This window comes from Stigmatopora argus, chromosome 22, assembly GCF_051989625.1.
Source record: "Stigmatopora argus isolate UIUO_Sarg chromosome 22, RoL_Sarg_1.0, whole genome shotgun sequence".
Lineage (NCBI taxonomy): Eukaryota > Metazoa > Chordata > Actinopteri > Syngnathiformes > Syngnathidae > Stigmatopora > Stigmatopora argus.
In genome coordinates, this window is record NC_135408.1 from 8637497 (window position 1) to 8655462 (window position 17966).

At 46.1% G+C, this 17966-nt stretch overlaps 1 protein-coding gene across 6 annotated transcripts; it reads left to right on the forward strand.

The window, feature by feature from the left end:
• Positions 1-29: 29 nt before the first annotated feature.
• On the forward strand, positions 30-17955 carry larp1 (La ribonucleoprotein 1, translational regulator). 6 transcript variants are annotated; one of them, XM_077591939.1, is made up of 19 exons: positions 30-693; positions 7235-7299; positions 7490-7555; positions 8691-8762; positions 9743-9896; positions 10796-10918; positions 10998-11307; positions 11494-11638; positions 11906-12074; positions 12152-12336; positions 12562-12636; positions 12721-13047; positions 14074-14197; positions 14395-14600; positions 14680-14944; positions 15032-15176; positions 15232-15341; positions 15409-15536; positions 15740-17955. In XM_077591939.1, exons 1-19 carry the CDS (start codon positions 345-347, stop codon positions 15914-15916), a joined length of 3195 nt encoding a protein of 1064 aa, XP_077448065.1. In that variant the 5' UTR covers positions 30-344; the 3' UTR covers positions 15917-17955. The 6 variants fall into 6 exon arrangements, with proteins under 6 accessions (XP_077448065.1, XP_077448064.1, XP_077448067.1 ...); XM_077591938.1 differs by having other exon boundaries at positions 12152-12321; positions 12544-12636; XM_077591941.1 differs by having other exon boundaries at positions 12152-12321; positions 12559-12636.
• Positions 17956-17966: the final 11 nt, after the last annotated feature.

Below are 17966 nucleotides of genomic sequence, written 5' to 3' on the forward strand. Positions count from 1 at the left end.
GAATGCGCGTTCCCGACTGTACGTGCCTACTCCCCCATTACGCCGTACGTGCGCGCCCCCTCCTATCGCGTGGTGGATAGCGACCATATTGGTGCTAGTGGCGGAGGTCGGGTTGCTCTCCCCCGTAAAGGCTCATTCGAACCCGGTTCCCTTGGCGTCGAATCCATGTTTTAACCGCGGACGTCTCCGTGTCTCGGACGGAAGATTGTTTTGAATTGGACCGAGAGAGGAGCGCCGCACTGACCGCCGAACAACTTCACTTTTCCCCTTCGAGCGAATTCGGACCGGGGGGAGGAGAAGGACTGGTAATCCCGAAGGGGGTGGGAGTACGACGGCTGTTGGAAATGGCCACTCAGGTGGAGGCCCTCCTGCCGGCCAACCCGCTTATCAAGGCGGAGGAGCACGGCAAAGTGATCCGCGGCGAACCACAGCCAGAGGTCGAAGGGGCCGAGCGGGGCCAGGCGGCGGCCGTCGTCGCTGGGGAGGAGGAGCCCGGCTGCGGGGAGAGCTCCGGCAGTCCCACGCGGCACACGGAGGCGGACGAAGGGGGTTGTGACAGCGAGGCCAAACCCGACGAGGAAGGCGGTAGAAGCCGGAAGGAGTTTACCGAGGCACCACCACCCAAGGTGAACCCGTGGACCAGGAAAATGAACGCGGTGACTGTGGTCAGCGTGAACGGACAAGCGCATCACGGTGGGTAACCTCCCCCCTTCCCCTCGTGTTTGTTCTCCGCCTGTCACTCGCGGCTCCGTCCGGCAGCTGTGTCTGTCAACTGGGCCAGGTAGACGTTCATTTCTGTCCAAATGTCAATCCGCGTTTGATATATTTGGAATCCGTATATGTGTCCTCCCTCCCCTCCTCCCTGACCCGGGGAGGCTATTCCTGGAATCCAGGGTGGCCGAAGTACTGCCGGAGGTGTCTCGTTGCACAGGGGAAGTTATCGCACGCAACCCTTGAAAAAAAGTGTCTTTTTTTGTATTGTTTTAAATCTGGAAAGTTGTTCTGCAAGAAAGTGCTACGTCACACCCGTGCATAGAAAAGGCCGATTGGACTGGTCATTTTGGGTGTTTACTGCACACGTCACTGGCCTTTTAAAACGATCCCACGTTGAGTTTGGCTCATATGAAAGCGGTTGTTGGTTCTCTTCCCCCCTCGTAACCGTAGCGTTTACACCCCCTAAAAGAAGCGGAGACGCCCGCCCAGTCTCAAGTAACAATAGCACGGGCCTAGCTAACCCTCCCTTGGCCCTTAGCGTTCATTTGAACCATCTTCCTCTAAAACACGCCAATCTTTTAACAACCCATCGGCTGCACGTCCCAACACAAACACACCCCAAACATTTGTTGGTTTAATGTTCAAATAAAATAAGCAGCTTTGTTATTGCACGTCACGTGTTAACTCCACGTGTAGAAGGCATGGTAAGCTCTGCTAGCCAACGCGAGCTAGCCGGCTAATTGTAACTGTAGCGAAGCCGTCGCCTCGCCATGTTGTTCGTGAGTTCGATTATTTTTCCTCGTGGTCGTCGGGCTACTTGTCACGTCGCTTGTGCGGCCCCAGCCGCCCGAAAGCTACTCATTCCGGGGGCTAGCAGTTAGCCGTAGTAGCTAGCAAGACTGTGTGCAAGTCATCGTGGTTTTGCACTATTTCTTGCGACACTCTGATTAGCAAGGTGTCTGTTCTGTCATCTAGACTGATATGAATCTAAATGTGTTATGCTGAAGGTGTTTTTCGACCTCCAGACACGGTGCTTAGTGTAAAGACAACGTGTCTTTAGCTATTTGTCCAACCCCCATCGCCATGCTGTTTTCTTCTGTGTTTTAACTGAACAGCTGTTTAGCAGTCCGGTGGACGCACATATCGAAAAGCTCAGCGTATTAAAATGTTGCAGAATCAGCAACAACGCCTCATTTAACTCATTGTCTGTGCCATTGTGACAAATAATTATTTGTTAACCTTCATATTTTAACAATCAACCTGTTCAATGGCTGAAGAGTGGGCCCTAGAAGGCTAATAAATGAGTCTATTCTACTGTTCTTATAAACACGAGGTCAGGCTAATTAAAATCTTGAGTGTATCACTACGCTATCTACAAACCTTGGAGTTCTTAACTTTAGAAAATAGATCAAACTGATGTTTAAGACTTGGAAAATTCACGATATTGACATGCCAACATATTTAAAATTTGCAGACTACTGCTATTTTAGACGTGAGTTGGATGTACATGTATAATATATATAGTCAAAAACTTTGGGCCACAAAAAAGACTGGATTGTGATTTAGCGATACGCAACAGCTATTGTAAATTACCGTCATGTGAGATACGCTTCCAGTCTTTCTTGGGCGTGTCCACTGTTCTGTCAGAATGGCATACCTGTATGGTTATATTTTGCGTTTTCACATATTAAGTGTAGTAATATATTTGACAAAGTTGTCTGCCTTTTTTAAAAAGAAAAACATTACAATGGCATTACTGTAACTATTTAATTTTAATACAGAAAAGGTGGCTGCAACAACGCAGCTAAATAAAATGCAGTTCAGGGTATGCCAAACCTGCTTAGTTTAAAATTAGAACTTTAATGAAAGGAAAAAAAATATAAACAATGTCGTCACAAAAGCGGTTCCGATGCACAGAAGCAACTTTTCTTTAAATGAGAAATGGCTTGTTACCTTGAAAAAGTAGATTTTGAAATGTAAAAAGTTCGCCCTTTCAGCTGAGTAAGTGTGACATCTTAAAACTGGCGTTTTATGTCAGAATCAAGTCCCCCGCCTGCTGGAAATCTGAGAGCGGGGCTGTCCAAAATATTACACAAAGAGCCACAGTCGATGTGATTTTGATTCCAACGGATCAAGAAGACACTTTTTCAACAATCTGGTGTTTTTCAAGTGATCCCACTCAGGTGAAACTGTCAGATTGGTTGGCCAATCAGCTAAATTGGTGGCGAAACATGTTTTCCCTTTTTTTTGCATAAAAAATACAAAATGTCTTGTCCTGTGTAAAGTTTGGGCTATAGAGAAAATAGCTCTTCAGACTGCCATAGTGTTTCGACTGTTTTGCCCCAATAAATCACCTTTAAATGCAAAAAAAACCTAACAATCCCACATGACATTCCTATTTAGTAACAAATGCTGGTTTATATTTTGTATTTTTGAGACTGCTAAAGGCAGATTTTACCGCTTATCACTTGCGCGTGTGTACACTGCGTGTCCTTGGAATAAATCCAGTCATGGAAAAGAGTAGTCTAAAGAGTGGAAACGTATTTCAACATCCAAGGTGGCCTGTTTTAAAGATTGTATCTTAGCTTAAAATCACCTTTGTGACCAGCACTTCACATCAACCTTTTTATTTTGAAGTCGCATAGATTAGAAATAAGAAACAGCAGATGCTCTTTAAAATGTGACACAATTAAAATGCAGTAAAACCCAAAAGCATATGTCAGAATGAATTAAAAATACTCAACTGTGAGAACTAGCAGCCCCCCGGGCTAATTTTTGTGGACCGCCTCAGTCCAGTAGTGGCAGTTCCACAACTGTGGCAAGTCTGTCGTGTTGTCACAAAGAGGGGATTTAAAAAATAAACAAATTTACGTCATCTGTGGTGGCACCAGAACTCTGTTTTGGATTAGGAATGTTGACGAGATTCACGTGATGTTGAAATCCAGATGACGGTCTAATCAATAACACTCACTTAATATCTTATCAGAGCCCTCACGTAACAGAAAATTGTGGCGCTAGGAAATCATTTATTTCCTCAACAAAGCAAAGCAAAATGCCACGGTTATTCCCCAAATTTTACGGCTGCTCGTGTAAAAAAGCACATTTTCCACTCGTTGTCTGGTTCATCTTTGGCTGCCATTTCTAGGAAATGGTGGTCCGACACATGACCAGGCAAAAGAGCAGCTGTTGCCGAATGGTCGCGAACATCAGCTCAGCTGATTGGTCAGCTGGTGTGCCGTTTAGATATTAATCGTCGACCCACATTTAGGTCAACTACCCCCTATCGTCTTTCGAGAGTTCTCTCCTGTCAAGTTTCAGGTGACACAATTTGAAATTTCCGACTGGCACAATTCGGACATGAATATGCGTATAGTCCATTTTTGTTTTGATCGGAATCAGCCTTCTCCCAAATGTCGATAAAACGTCTTGAAGTAGTAGACAAGAACTTTGCCGGATCGTGAACAAGTCTTCAAAAGTTGTTTGGGACCAACACATTGCCCACTTTATCCTCTGCAAAGAGCATCTTATATTGCCTTAGCTCACTATCAGTATGGTTTGTCAGGACGCTGCATAATTTCCATTTCTTTCAATTAGAATGTGTCCTTACAGAAATTCAGGTTGAAGTGGTAACAATGCATTGCTAACATTTGTTTTAATTTTTTTTAGGGCTACAGTATGAGTGCAGCATTTATGTTTGCGTGAACTTTGAAACACTTTGAAACCATCTCGACTCCACCTTTGCTCCTGTACAATCAGCTGTTTGAGGAGAGCTCTTGTCATTAGCGATCCATCTCTGGCCGCTTTATCTGTCCACGGCCGCGTCTGCACTTGGCGATAGAACTCGACAGGGTGTGGACTGTTGCCGCCGCTCCATCACTCTCTCCAAAATTGTAGTCTTCATTAGCTTGTCAAATGTAGAGAGGGCAAACTTTACACTGTAATTTTTCTGGTAGCCCGACTTTCAAGCTTATTGGATTAGTGCGTGAGTCATTTTCAAAAGAATGAACGCTGGCTATACTGCGGTTCATCTTTCATATCCCTGTTATAGCATGTTCTAATGAGTGAGGAGGGGCTTCCTGAGAAATAGGTTATCTGTTGATGATACAGTATTTTTTGGAATCTCCTTTTTAATCTTTATATTTAGTCCATTGTGGGATTTGGGAAGGTGTAGATTAAAGGTATTGTGATATTGATAAAACCAGCTGACTAACAGGGCCCCTCTTCAACCGTATTTCATATATTCAGACACAAATCATCACAGTGTCTTTAACAAATGTGCTAGCTAGAATTTGTCTTGTGCAACAACCTCTCCCGCAGCTGACCGTTAAATCTTCCAGCCACATTTGTACACAAAAGGCACGCAAGAAGCTCGGTAACGCGACTCTAGCCAAACAGTCGACAGTAGCTCATTGGCTCTTTCCTCCATATTTGGCTCTCGCAAGTCGGCGCGACCGGCTTCCCTCCGGACTTGGTTCTACACGACAGCTAAATATGAGGTTTATCATTACGCTGCCTGCTTCTGGAACTTCCAGCGCAGCGCGTCTATCCCATGAGTCATCACTCCTATGCCCTAAAAACCCATCAAACAAATCCGTTTGTTCATGAGAGTAAAGCAAATTTAGCAAAACATGTGAGTGTTTATGCATTTAAAAGCTGCGGTTCGGCCTCGTGAGTGACAACGGAGTCGGCAAATAAGCACGTGGTCGTAGCAGATCGCTAATTTCGAATTGAGTTAAAACGAGAGGTCTGAATTGTCCGACTTTTGTAATGAGATGAAATTAGACCAGATTGTTTTGATTGGAATTTTTGAGCTGGGATCTGTATTTTTTAAATACAATGAAAGTATAGTTTGTTGGACATTTTTGGACGCTAACGTTAAGTCTTGCTACACTCGACAGAAAGCCGTGCCTCAGGTAAGGCAAGAAGTGTCACCTGTATTTGATCAAAGTTGTCAATGTTTACAATGTGTTTTTTCTGGGATGAACCCACCTGCAATCCTTGGCTCATTAGCAGTCCACAATCACCTTTTATTCGGGAATCCACCATGTTTTGAGAAGACAAATTTTGGCCACTTAAAGCAAGCTTTTCATGATCATGACTTGACCGTTTTCGAGCCCGGTAACCTCTTTTTAATATGATGTTCGGGCACCAAGCCAAGAGAGTTGCGCATAATAACGGAGCAAGTTTATTTGTCAGCTTTCTGAAAAAGATCATTCCAGCGTTTCTAAGCCGAAACCTGCGGGGATTCGGTGAGACAAAGCGCCCGTTTGTTAGCCGCCGCGTTGTGGAATGCATGCTCGTTGCCCGTGTGGCCGGCATTTAACGCTTGGCTCTGGACGCTTAGCTCTGGCGTCACATTTTCTAGCAACGTCGCCTCGTACGTAGTTGGGGTCACGTGTCGTGTCGTCAGTTCTGCTGAATGAGCTAAAGAGGGGATGGCAACAAACGGTATGCTAGGCCTATTGGAAAATAATCAAAAATGATGTTTATCTATATGAACTTTTTTTGGATGGTATAACGTAAAGTAGATAAATATTTTGTCAACATAACTGATTCCAAGACTTGCATTAAGGCCACTTAAAAGAAGTTTTAATGGATCTTTCCATTGGTGCTCACTTTCATTAGTGGCTCATGTTGGCAACACTGACCGGGGATTAAATATGTCCACCACATTTGGTTTTTTAGCTCTCACACCCTTCTCTTCTTTCAAGGTTTTTCGCCGCGTTTTAGCTCTTTTTGGAATCCCTGAAAAGACAACTTGCATTTCGCAAAACGGCAAATGTTGGAAGTTGTCAAAAGTAAACAATGGCGTAAAGCCCCCTTTGCCACTGACTCACTCTCGGTTACAGGAAAATGAGTTTCCTGTTATTTCACTACAGATTATTGAAACTGCAGCAGCATCTTTAACTGTCTTTTTTGTGGTAGAATGCAAGGAATTATTGAGCCCAATAAGATGAAGTCACAACACCTTATTTTTTTGTAATAGGGTTGTTTTGCAAGTGACTACTACTTTGTCATTCAATCCTGTTATCAGAGAAACAATCTAGCTGATTTTCCGCAAATCCCATGTAGGATCCGCATGTCGTGTTTGAGGACAAAGAGCATATTTGTTGTAATTTGTCGGCTCCCAGAACAGACCTTTAGCCCAAAGTGAGTATATCATTGATCTGGTCTGGTTTTGTAATAATAAAAAATAAAATAAAATAAAAAACAGGCACACAGATTGCCAGAGAATTGAAAAATATTTGAGGAATTCTGGGCTGTTGTATATTTATATCATGAAAAACCTATCTCGAAAAAGACATTATAAAGGGCTCCAGAAATTATTAAAATTAATCGAAGCGGCCATCATCTGTACCATCCTGCGGTGTTATTTTATCACTCCCAAAGTTTTCTTTGTCACAAAAAAGCTAGCTCCTTTCTTGGCTCAAGTGTATCGATCTGCTTTGTTTTGTTCCGCCCGTGGTTGCAATATAATCAGCGGGTTTCTTATCATGATGTACATGTCTTGTTTCAACAGAGACGACGGTTCCTGCCAAAGTGGTGAAAGCGGGAAACCCTCCCAAGCCCAGACGTGGAGGAAAGGTAAATGTTCAGTTTTTTTTTTCCCTGTTATCAGTCTTTGCTACAATTGGAGAATGCTAATATGGCCATAATTGGGGATATAATCGCACACAAATCTTTGTGCTGTTAGGGAAAACGGTGCGTGGATTAATGTTCCATTCTTGGGCTAAGAAATGGAACGGTAAATTAAATTAAATGTGTGTTTGCTTAGGTCGGGGACTTTTGCGACGCCAATAGTTGGCCGACCCCGGGGGAGATTGCCACAAAAGACATGCAGGTAAGTGTTTTTTTTTTTTGGATGTTATTTAGGTGAACTTGGGTTGTGCTTCTTCTTATTAAAGGAGGTTGTCGATTTGTTGGTTTTCTTATAGGAATAGTGAGACTAGGTAGTATTTGTATGCTTTTCTCAGAGCAGTTTTTGATTTGCATACGGCTGAGATATAGTATAAAAGTTTGTTATTTACAGTGAGCATGAGCTGCTAAGTGACAAATCACTAAAATAATGCAGGAATATTTGGCTATTAAAATAATAGTTTGTCTCAGCTCAGGCTGAGCGATTGGGCAAAAAGGTCTTTTTTTTTTTAACTGGTATGTTTTTCTACAACCGCTCCTATCATTGTGTTAGCATTAAGTTAGCAAATTGCAAGTGTTGCATAATAACCTGGACCTAAAAAGTCGTCTCAGTACCAAACACCCGTGACTTGTTCAAGCACACGTTCCACCCAACCCAAACAGCATAAACACTCAGAACCGTCGGCTATTTCCGATCCCCAGATTGGCCGGCGTGGCTGCTAACCTCCCCTAATTTAGACCCCCCGACGAGCGCGACGGCGCGCACGTGTCGCTCAGCTGGAAATTGTGGGTCAACGTAATGGGAGCCCGGAATAAACGGCGCTGCCGGAAGGGCTGGACTTTTGGACGCGTGGGCCTAGGTAGGGATGTCCTTTTAGGGATCCCCATTTTTGTAATCCACCCTTGGATCCGTAAGGCCGCTGCTATTCTTGGGGGACCGTACAAGCATCGTGTAATGGGAGCGTGTGCTTGCTGGCACTTTTGTTTCATTAAACGTTTGACTTGAGCAGTTTGAAGCTTTTGGACTGGATGGATTTTCCTGGTTCGGATAGTCTTCAAAATCCCCTGAGCCAAGTCTGTTCTATTGATAGTTTCATCAGCACCAAATAATTCCAGATCCCCCCCTTTTTTTCTTTGGTATTTCTATTGTCCCACCGCGTACATCCTTCCATATCATACTTTTAATACATGACAGTCCCTTAACAAGCAGATTTATCTTCATCTCATTTTTGCCTGCGATTGTTTTATTTTAATTTTTTTCTCCCTCCCATCGCTATCCACGCCATTGTCTCGTCTAAACTGCTCTTCCCTCCCTCCCTTCCTCCCCTCCCTGTGTTCAGATTGAGACAGTGACATGGACCGTGTCCTGTCCGCCGACTGTCAGGCAGGTCAAAGACCCGTGGAGAGCCACTGTAAGTTTCAACCTAATGCCTGCGACCAGCCTGCATCTTGCTATCCGCTCGCCGTTTATAAGATCGGCTTATTTCAAAGCGCCTTCATTAAAATCAAGGACACTTTTGAGAAAATGAAACCAAAAGCAAAGAAAATCTTAACATACCCTTTCTAGACAATGCAGTTCTCTTCCCAACAAATGTTCTTTGGACAAACTTAGCCTTTGCTAACCATTGGTGCATTGGAGAGTATACTTTAAGCATTCGCAGATACATGAGTGTTGTCATAATGGAACACTCGTTATAGTCAGTAGAGTCTTTGAATGCCTACAAAGTCCGGGTTGTGGACCGGAATGAGAATGTTATTTTATTTTTAACGCGAAAACCTTGTTACTCAAGAATATGTATGAACTCAGCCCTAGTGCAAATGGTGAAAATCCAACAAAGCATATTTCCTTGGCCTCGAGATGGCTTCAAAGCAAGGTTTAAATGAAATGACTAATTATGAAATGACCACTCTTTAGTTGTACTTTATAGCATTCATGTCACCCCTACTCCAACCCGTCAACAGCATTTGTAATTCATAAAATCCCATCCATCTTTTGCTTGTCCTCCTATACCTTCATTAGTTCTATGTCCCACACGCCATTCGAAGTCTGGGCACTTACATCTCGGTTAAGTGGATTATGCATAAAGGACACGTGCTGCGGTTAATCTGTGTTTTGTTGGGAAATTATAGTGGTAGAGTGCTAATGCTGCTGCTCCGTTTTCACTTGAGGCCACTTTTTAATGCTTGTGGATGCAAACGGGAAGTGGCTTCAAATACGTTTGCCTCGCTGCCCATTATTTGTGGAAGTGGTATTCCAGTTGAGTTCTTTAATACATTGTGAACTTTAATTGTACCTTGATCCGTTCGCGGCATGATTTTCCCTGCTAACCGGTCTCACTTTTTTGGTACGCATTCCGAATGCATTCAATGAATGTCTCGCTCCTCCCATCAGGCCCACAAGAAGACGACCACCAAAAAGGAGACGAAGGAGAAGCGCGAAAGCAACGAGGAGAGCAAGGAGAACCTGAAGACCAGCAAGTCGGACGACTCCGGAGAGGAGAAGAACGGAGACGATGACTCCCAGAAGAACGGGCAGAAGAAGAAAGGTGACTTTTTTGCTCTGTGGTGAAATTCTGGCCACATAGTGAAATTCTGCTCAAAATAAAAAAAGGCAATATTGCCTTTCACTTTTTTTGGCGGATTGTGGTAGACCGCAGAATTGCGGGGCAATTTCCTTGTCCTTTTTTGTTTTGATTCTTCCACCTCATTCCTGCGCCCGCCGCTTTAGACAAAGCCAGTGCCACGTCATTTTTACAACAGAGCTATCATTCATTTGTTTGTCCTTCCACTCTCCTTACATCACAGCAGTTCACTAACTCTCCCTACAGGCGGACAGAGTTACTGCAACCTAAAGCCTGACTTAGTTAAGTTTCACGTGGGCCGGACCATTTTAGATATAATATTTAGATTTTTTTAATAAATTGATTAAAATCCCTGAATATTCAGTTTTTTATAGATCTAAAACAATTTTTATTTTAGCTTTTTTATATATATTTTTAGATTTTACAAAATGATTTTGAACTAAAAACACAGAAAAATGGATTAAAAAAATACAATTATTGATTTGAAAGGGGGAAAATCAGGAAATTTAATATACATCCATACTCTTCATTTTAATTTGATCCTAAAATAGAAAGTCGGCACATATGATTTACTTTCCCGGGCCACACAAAATGATGCGGCGGGCCAGATTTGGCCCCCGGGCCGCCACTTTGACTCATGTGAGTTTGACAATTCTGTCAAATCACTATGAATTTTGATGCCGTCAACAGCGTTCATACACGATATTTGACGGCGAAAAAGTTGTAATGATGAATTTACGAGGGGGGTGATCGTTGCCGGCCCTCCCAATTCAAATCGACCGGACGTCAGTCACCATCAGTGAGGTCATTTTGCAAGTTAGCAAAGCAATAACGTCTCCCCTCTGTGCCCCCCACCCCCAAAGGAAACAAACAAAAGTGGGTCCCCCTGATGATCGAAGGTCCCCGGGAGCGCTCGGCCTCCCGGAATAACAGCAGGCAGAATGAAAATCTCCGCCTGCCGCCGAACGCCAGGAACGACCTGCGAGGTAAAGCGCAGCCGGCGCCACGCCTCGCATTTGTTTCAGCCACTCAGCAGAAAGTTCTGCACTTTACCGATCTTTTCAGACTGGCACAGTCAAAAGTACGAACGGGAATGGCGCGACGACCACGACGAAGTGTCCAGCGTCAAGAGCGAGGGGGCTCCGTTTCGCGGCGGCTACCGGGGACGCGGCCGCGGAAGAGGGCGCGGCCGGGGCAGGGGCCGGGGCCGAGGTCACTACGAGTACCACCAGGGCTACAAGTCGTATGAAATGAAAGACGGACCTTACGGGCAGAAATTCAACAACTCTGCCACCTACTACTACGACAACATGAGCAGTAGTGACCTGTACTCGTTGGACCAGGACCTGCTCAAGGACTACATCAAGAGGCAGATGTAAGTTTGAAGCCAGTGGGGCCAGAGAGCTGCAGAAATGATGAGTTTTTCATGTCTCTTCTCTGATTAATCAATGAAGAGAGCTTATTTCAACTCTGATCTCAGCGGGGTTCTTTTGAGAGAATGAGATTCCGACCTTGGTAGTTTAGCCATTTTTTTTTAAATTCTTTGGCCTTTTTCTTTCAGCGAGTACTATTTCAGCCTGGACAACCTGGAGCGTGACTTTTTCCTGCGCAGGAAGATGGATCAGGAAGGCTTCCTGCCTATCGGACTCATCGCCAGCTTCCACAGAGTGCAAGCCCTCACGACTGACGTCAACATTATTCTGGAAGTACGTCTGTTTGTCCTTTTTGTCTCTGTGGTTGATGCTGAAGAAATGATGAGATGTTCATGTCTCTTCTCTGACACTGCTGGAGAGGACTTAAACAAATCTGACTTGAATGGCAAACTGCTCTTCTAATGCTTTGCATTGTTTTCTTTAAATTTTAAATAGCATTCAGTGTGGAATTATCTGTGGTAATTGGTTATTGAACGCCTCCAATTAATGTCATCGACTAATCGCGTCACGCACGACGCCTCTGTTCCTCGCTTCTGTCAGTCTCTGAAGGGCAGCAAGGAAGTGGAAGTGATTGACATGAAGATTCGTCGGAAGGTGGAGCCCGAGAAATGGCCCCTGCCAGGCCTGACCGTGCCCAACCACACGGACTTCTCCCAACTCATCAACTGCCCAGAGTTCGTCCCTAGGCAGCCCACCGAAGACCCCGCAGGTGAGCGCACGTATTAGCCGAATTTGTGGACGTCGGGCGAGCTCCTGTCCAAATTCCACAACGGTGCTGTCTTTCAGGGTCTCCCGGGGCCTCGACTTCCACGCAGCGTCCGCCAAAGCCCAAATCCGACGTGACCTCCAACCTCAAGACCATGCCCAAGGGCCTGTCCGCCAGCCTGCCGGATCTGGACTCCGAGTCCTGGATCGAGGTCAAAAAGCGGCCCAGACCTTCGCCGGGTCCACCCAAGGTCAGCCCAGAGAAGGTGACATCATCATCATTATCATTCATTCCTTTGCTTTATGGCTCATTCCAAAATTGGAGGACAATTCCAGGCAGTCCAATTCTGGAATGACTCTTAAAGGACCATGATGCATCAGTCCGCTCATATCGTTTTGACATTCATGGTTTTGTTTCATTTGCTCACTTCACCGCCATCCGCATCCCCGTCTGTCGCCGTGCGATAACACAGGCGTCATCTCCACAGCAGCAAAGGGAAAAAGACGACGCCAACCGCTCGCCGCTGCCGCAATCCTCGCCCTCTCCGGCCAACCCCGGAAACAAGGTAAAGTCGGCAAACGGTCCCCGCCCCCGTCGTCTCTCGTCAGACTTTGTCGCAAATCCCGTTTTGTCTTGTTTTTTGTTCCAGGAGGGCGGCGAGCACGACGAGCCCGAGGAGCTAGATTTCATGTTCGACGAAGAGATGGAGCAGATGGACGGGCGGCGCAACACCTTCACCGACTGGTCGGACGAGGACACGGACGGCGAGATCGACGACCGCGACGTCAACAAGATTCTGATAGTGACGCAGACGCCGCCCTACCTGCGCAAGCACCCCGGCGGTGACCGCACCGGCCACCACACCTCGCGATCCAAGCTCTCCACCGAGCTGGTCAAGGTCATCAACGACGGCCTCTTCTACTACGAGCAGGACCTTTGGGACGACACGTACGAGCCCGAATACGCCACCATCAAGGTGAGGCACCCGGTTAAAGGAGTTGAGTTCACCTGCTTCTCAATTTTATGGAGAACTACTTCAATTTGTAAGACGTGAGAAGGTGTCAGCATCACTGGCGATGCCTTCAAAGTCGTATTTTTTTTTTGTTTAGCTCCGTTTTTGTTGTTGCCGCCACAGCAAAAATATTCAGCTCATAAATATATGCGTATTAAAATAACAATTAGAGTCCCCATTCTGTCAGTCTGGTATGAAGCGATGGTATCGTGGCTGGTCAACCAAGAATGTGGATTTCAAAGTGTTATTTTTTTTCTTTTTATGTTTTTAATGTAACTTTTTACAGCGCGTTTGTTGCCTTTTGCAGAAAAGGCCTTTGAGGGGGGAGAAAAATGTAAATCTGCTTTTGTGTTGCGTTAAAGGCAAATTCTGAGCGCTTCTACGTTGTCGCATAGAAGAGACCCACGCTACTGACTCAAAGTCAAGTTCTAGAGCAGAATGGTTCTCCTTGGTTTGGAACTGTTTCTGGATCCGCCAACAGAGACTTTTGTTTCGGGACGTTTGCTTTTTGTTGACCAGCTCTTTTGTAAGTCCCTCACGTGCTCGTCCAGTGGCGTGTGGAACCGTTTGTTTGAGCAGATAAAGGCCCAGCGCCATCGGAGCCGCGGGGGTGGGGGGGCTCAAAGATGGACGCCGGACGACCCGGAGCCACTCGTGCGCTCGTTCTTTGAATAGCCAACTAATTGCGCTCGTTCACGTTTGTGAGTTGGAGCACCTCGCGGTCACTTCATTTGGCGTTCAGAGCTCGGCGGCGGCGACATGAAGGTGAAGCGTGCTTTTTTGGCAGCTGCATTGTTTTGCTGCGCTTCCATCTCCAGACTGCGACAAATAAGGTCGGTGGTCTTTGGCCGACGCGGACCCCGGTGGGAATAGGGCTTCGGCCGTGTCGTCATTTCTCCGCTCGCAAGGGAATGAATGTGCATATGGAGCCGAAAAATTGTGATTTCCATGCATATGGTTTATACAGTTTGATTTTTTTCTCTCTGGCAGCAAGAGGTGGAGAACTTCAAGAAGGTTCACCTAATCAGCCGCGAGCAATTTGACTGCCTGACCCCTGAGCCCCCAGTTGACCCCAACCAGGAAGTTCCTCCTGGTCCTCCACAACCCCAACAGAGTAAGAAAATGTCATTTTTGTCTTGATTAAGTAGAAGCACGTTATTCCAGCTATTTGTTTTGTCGCACTACAAATCACAGACTCGACCAAACTTTAAAAAACTTGTACTAGTTTGGAAAATATGGCATCCGATTTTTAGAATAGGACGCCAATGTTCCTAGACGGGACCCCTCCCATGACTCCCGTTGTGTTCTTAGTCCCCACAGATGCCTTGGCCAACAAACTCTTCGGCGCCCCCGAGCCCTCGTCCATAGCCCGGTCGCTCCCGACGACGGTGCCCGAGTCGCCCAACTACCGCAGTGCCCGCACGCCCCGCACCCCGCGCACCCCCCTCCGGAAAGACGCCACCACCACGCCGCGCTTTTACCCGGTGGTCAAGGAAAGTCGGCCCGTCGACGCCAAGGTGAGGCCTGCCCCTTTTTTATTTTATTTTTTCCCCCTTGCCGATCGCGCGGTGGTCACGCGCCACTCGTCGATTCCAGACCCCGAGGAAGCGGAAGACCCGACACAGCTCCAACCCGCCCCTGGAGTGCCACGTCGGCTGGGTGATGGATTCCAGAGAGCATCGCTCCAGGACCGCCTCGGTCAGCTCCAACGCCAGCCCGTCGGAGGGCACGCCCGCCTTGGGGAACGTGGGCTGCACGCCGCAATCCCTCCCCAAGTTCCAGCATCCATCCCACGAGCTGCTCAAGGAGAACGGCTTCACGCAACACGTCTACCACAAGTACCGCCGGCGCTGCCTCAACGGTAAGCCCAGGTCGCGCTCTCGAAGTGCTCCCCCGTCCGTGGTCGGTCCAAGCCGTTGACTCCAAATCTCGCCGGAAATCGTGGCAGAGCGCAAGCGTCTCGGAATCGGGCAGTCCCAGGAGATGAACACCCTCTTCCGCTTCTGGTCCTTCTTCCTGCGGGATCACTTCAACAGGAAGATGTACGAGGAATTTCGGCAGCTGGTCGTGGAAGACGGCAAAGAAGGATACAGGTAAGAAAGAGACTTTTTTTGCATAAAAGGAGCCCGCTGACTGTCGATTGGGCAGGTACGGCTTGGAGTGCCTGTTTAGGTACTACAGCTACGGTTTGGAGAAGAAGTTCCGGACGGATATCTTCAAAGACTTCCAGGAGGAGACCATGAAAGACTACGAGGCTGGTGAGGGGAAAATGCCGCTGGTGCGCGAGTCGCCTGGTAGACGCCAGCTGACTTTTGGGCTTTACAGGTCAACTGTACGGACTGGAGAAGTTTTGGGCCTTCCTCAAATATTCCAAAGCCAAAGCCTTGGAGATAGACCCCAAGCTGCAGGAGTGCCTCAGCAAGTTCAAACGTCTCGAGGACTTCAGGATCGACGTGAGTTAACACTGCAATTAACACAAATAATGTTGTGGTGGTCTACTGTTGCTGTTACGTTCGTTAATGTTTGCGTCAGTCTAGTTTCGAGCGGGCATTTTCCGCTGCATCATTTCACCCTTTGTGTGTGCTTCATTTGCTTAATTCAACTCGGGGTGAAAAATGATGCCCGTCGTCTTTGTAACATGTCGGTGCCTCGGCAGCCCCCGATGGAGGAAGGAGGCCGCCGGAGACACTCGTCCAGCGGCGACAGCCGGCGCCGACATCCATCCCATCCTTCCAGTCGACCCCAAAGCCAGAACAGCTCCGCCTCCAGCCCCGTGGCCGGCGCCACCGCCGCCAAGGATGACGCCAAACCCGACGCCAAGACGCTCAAGTAAAGACGGCAGCGGGACCCACACGCCGATATCCAATCGCACGCCGCCGATTCTGGCTCTGCCCCCATCAGCTCTCTCCTTTTGACGCATCCCTATCCCTTTTTTCCCTCTTTTTGTTTTTGGAGGACTACGGAAGAAAATGTTCATGGGCTTGACGTTTTAAGCTTGGGATTTTTTTTTCTCTTAACGTGGCAAGCAAGCAATGAGGTGTCAAACACGTTTTTTCCTTTGCAGATCATTGCCAGTCCACCAGGTGGATTTCTTTTATTATTTTTAAATAATTTTTAACATCCACTTCTTTGGTTTCCTTCCCTCTTGAAGTCTTTTATTTTTTTGGTGCTGTGGCGGCATCCAGAGGCAATTTTCCGACAAGCATGCGTGATGACGACGGCCCCACTAACAACCGAGCGGACCAAAGCGCCTTTCAACAAAAATAATTTTTCTTGCTGGATTTTTGGGGGTCGAGGAAAAGAAGACAAGCACCCCAAATGTTAAAAAAAAAAAAAAAAAGAGGAATCGGAGGAGAAACAGACTTGGTTGCGAGTTGCCTTATTTTGAATGGTTTTTCCGAGCACGTCTTGCCAAACCGCTTGAAGCGTCTTCCAAGTTCCATTTGAGGTTCTGTTACGTATCCCGCAATCCTCACCTTGGCTTGTTGTCGTGTGGCTTTGCTCGCGTTTCGGCGCCCACGCCGACGTTGATTTCCCGCGTCCCATCCGTCGAGGACTGGAAGAATCAATCATTCGGATTACTTGAAGAGGCGGGAAGTGTCAGGTGCTCTGGGTGGAGATAGGAGATTTTGGGTGGGTGGTTAGAACCCAACACACACACACACACACACATACACATACACATATACACACACATCGTCTATGTACGTAAATGTGAACTCTACCCATAAAGAGAACTTTTCGCCGGACGTTTTGGTTCTTCCGTGTTCGTACTTAACGTTAAATGCTATTGGATTTTTTTCCTTTTTTTTTTTTTTTTTTCTCTTTGGGGTGGGGGGTATCGTTTGTGCGAAGCAGGCGGGATGATTTTTTGTTTTCCTGTTCCTTTTTTCCTTTTGACAACAGGAACGTACGTGTATTTAACGTGGCAAAAGGGAACGAAAAAAGCTCAAGCCAATCTTGTTTCATGTTGAAATTTGATAAATTCCCACATTATTTGTTCTGATCAACCCCCCTCACACATACACACACATGCACACACAATTGGATTTGTCTTGTGGAAACGCACTAAGAGTCTTAAAACAGATCAGTGACAGTCATTTTAGTTTTTTTTTTTTTTTTTTTTGCCTTTGTCACACGTTTTCCAAGAGGAATGCATTTATTTGCCTTTTGTGCTCTTTGTGGACGGCGCTCTAATTTTATCTTCCAATGCGAGCGGAGCTGGACTTTTTTTGTTCTTCAGGGAGACTTGGATCCGTTTTAGGGGGCTCATCTGGATGAATCAGTGTTTTTGTTGAGGATGGATGGCAAACCAGAGAAGATTGTGGTCGGCCGCAAATGCGCTTATTCCTCCAGCCGTCGAGACATTTGGAGCATTTTGGAGTCCTTGCGTTTGAGTTTTCGAAGCCCTCAAACAAACTCTAGCGGGTGGAGTGCACTCTACGACACAAAATGGTGGACTGGTCAGTGCCCAAGATGCAAACTGAAAAAAAAAAAACGCAGAAGCGTGTGCGGATGGACGGACAATGGCTGGTTATGATGTCTCCAGACTGAAAAAGTACAATTATGTCATAAAGCCATAAGAAATATAACAAAAAAAAAACACAAACTGTATATGAGGCATTGAAATTATTCACTGCATTGCTCGAAAATATCGTTAGGCTTGTCATGAGGAAAAAAAAAGCAAGAAAAAAAATATAAAACGGAAAAAGTGAATTGAATGAGATCTTGTATTATAACATTGAATATTCACTATCTGCTTTGTAGGCTGATGTGATTCGCTATTATTAGTGTTATTTGTAATTTGTAGTAATTATGCTTTTTCCTTTAATAAAGAAAAAAAAACACAAAACGGACAAAAAAACCCTAAAACTTTGTCTGAT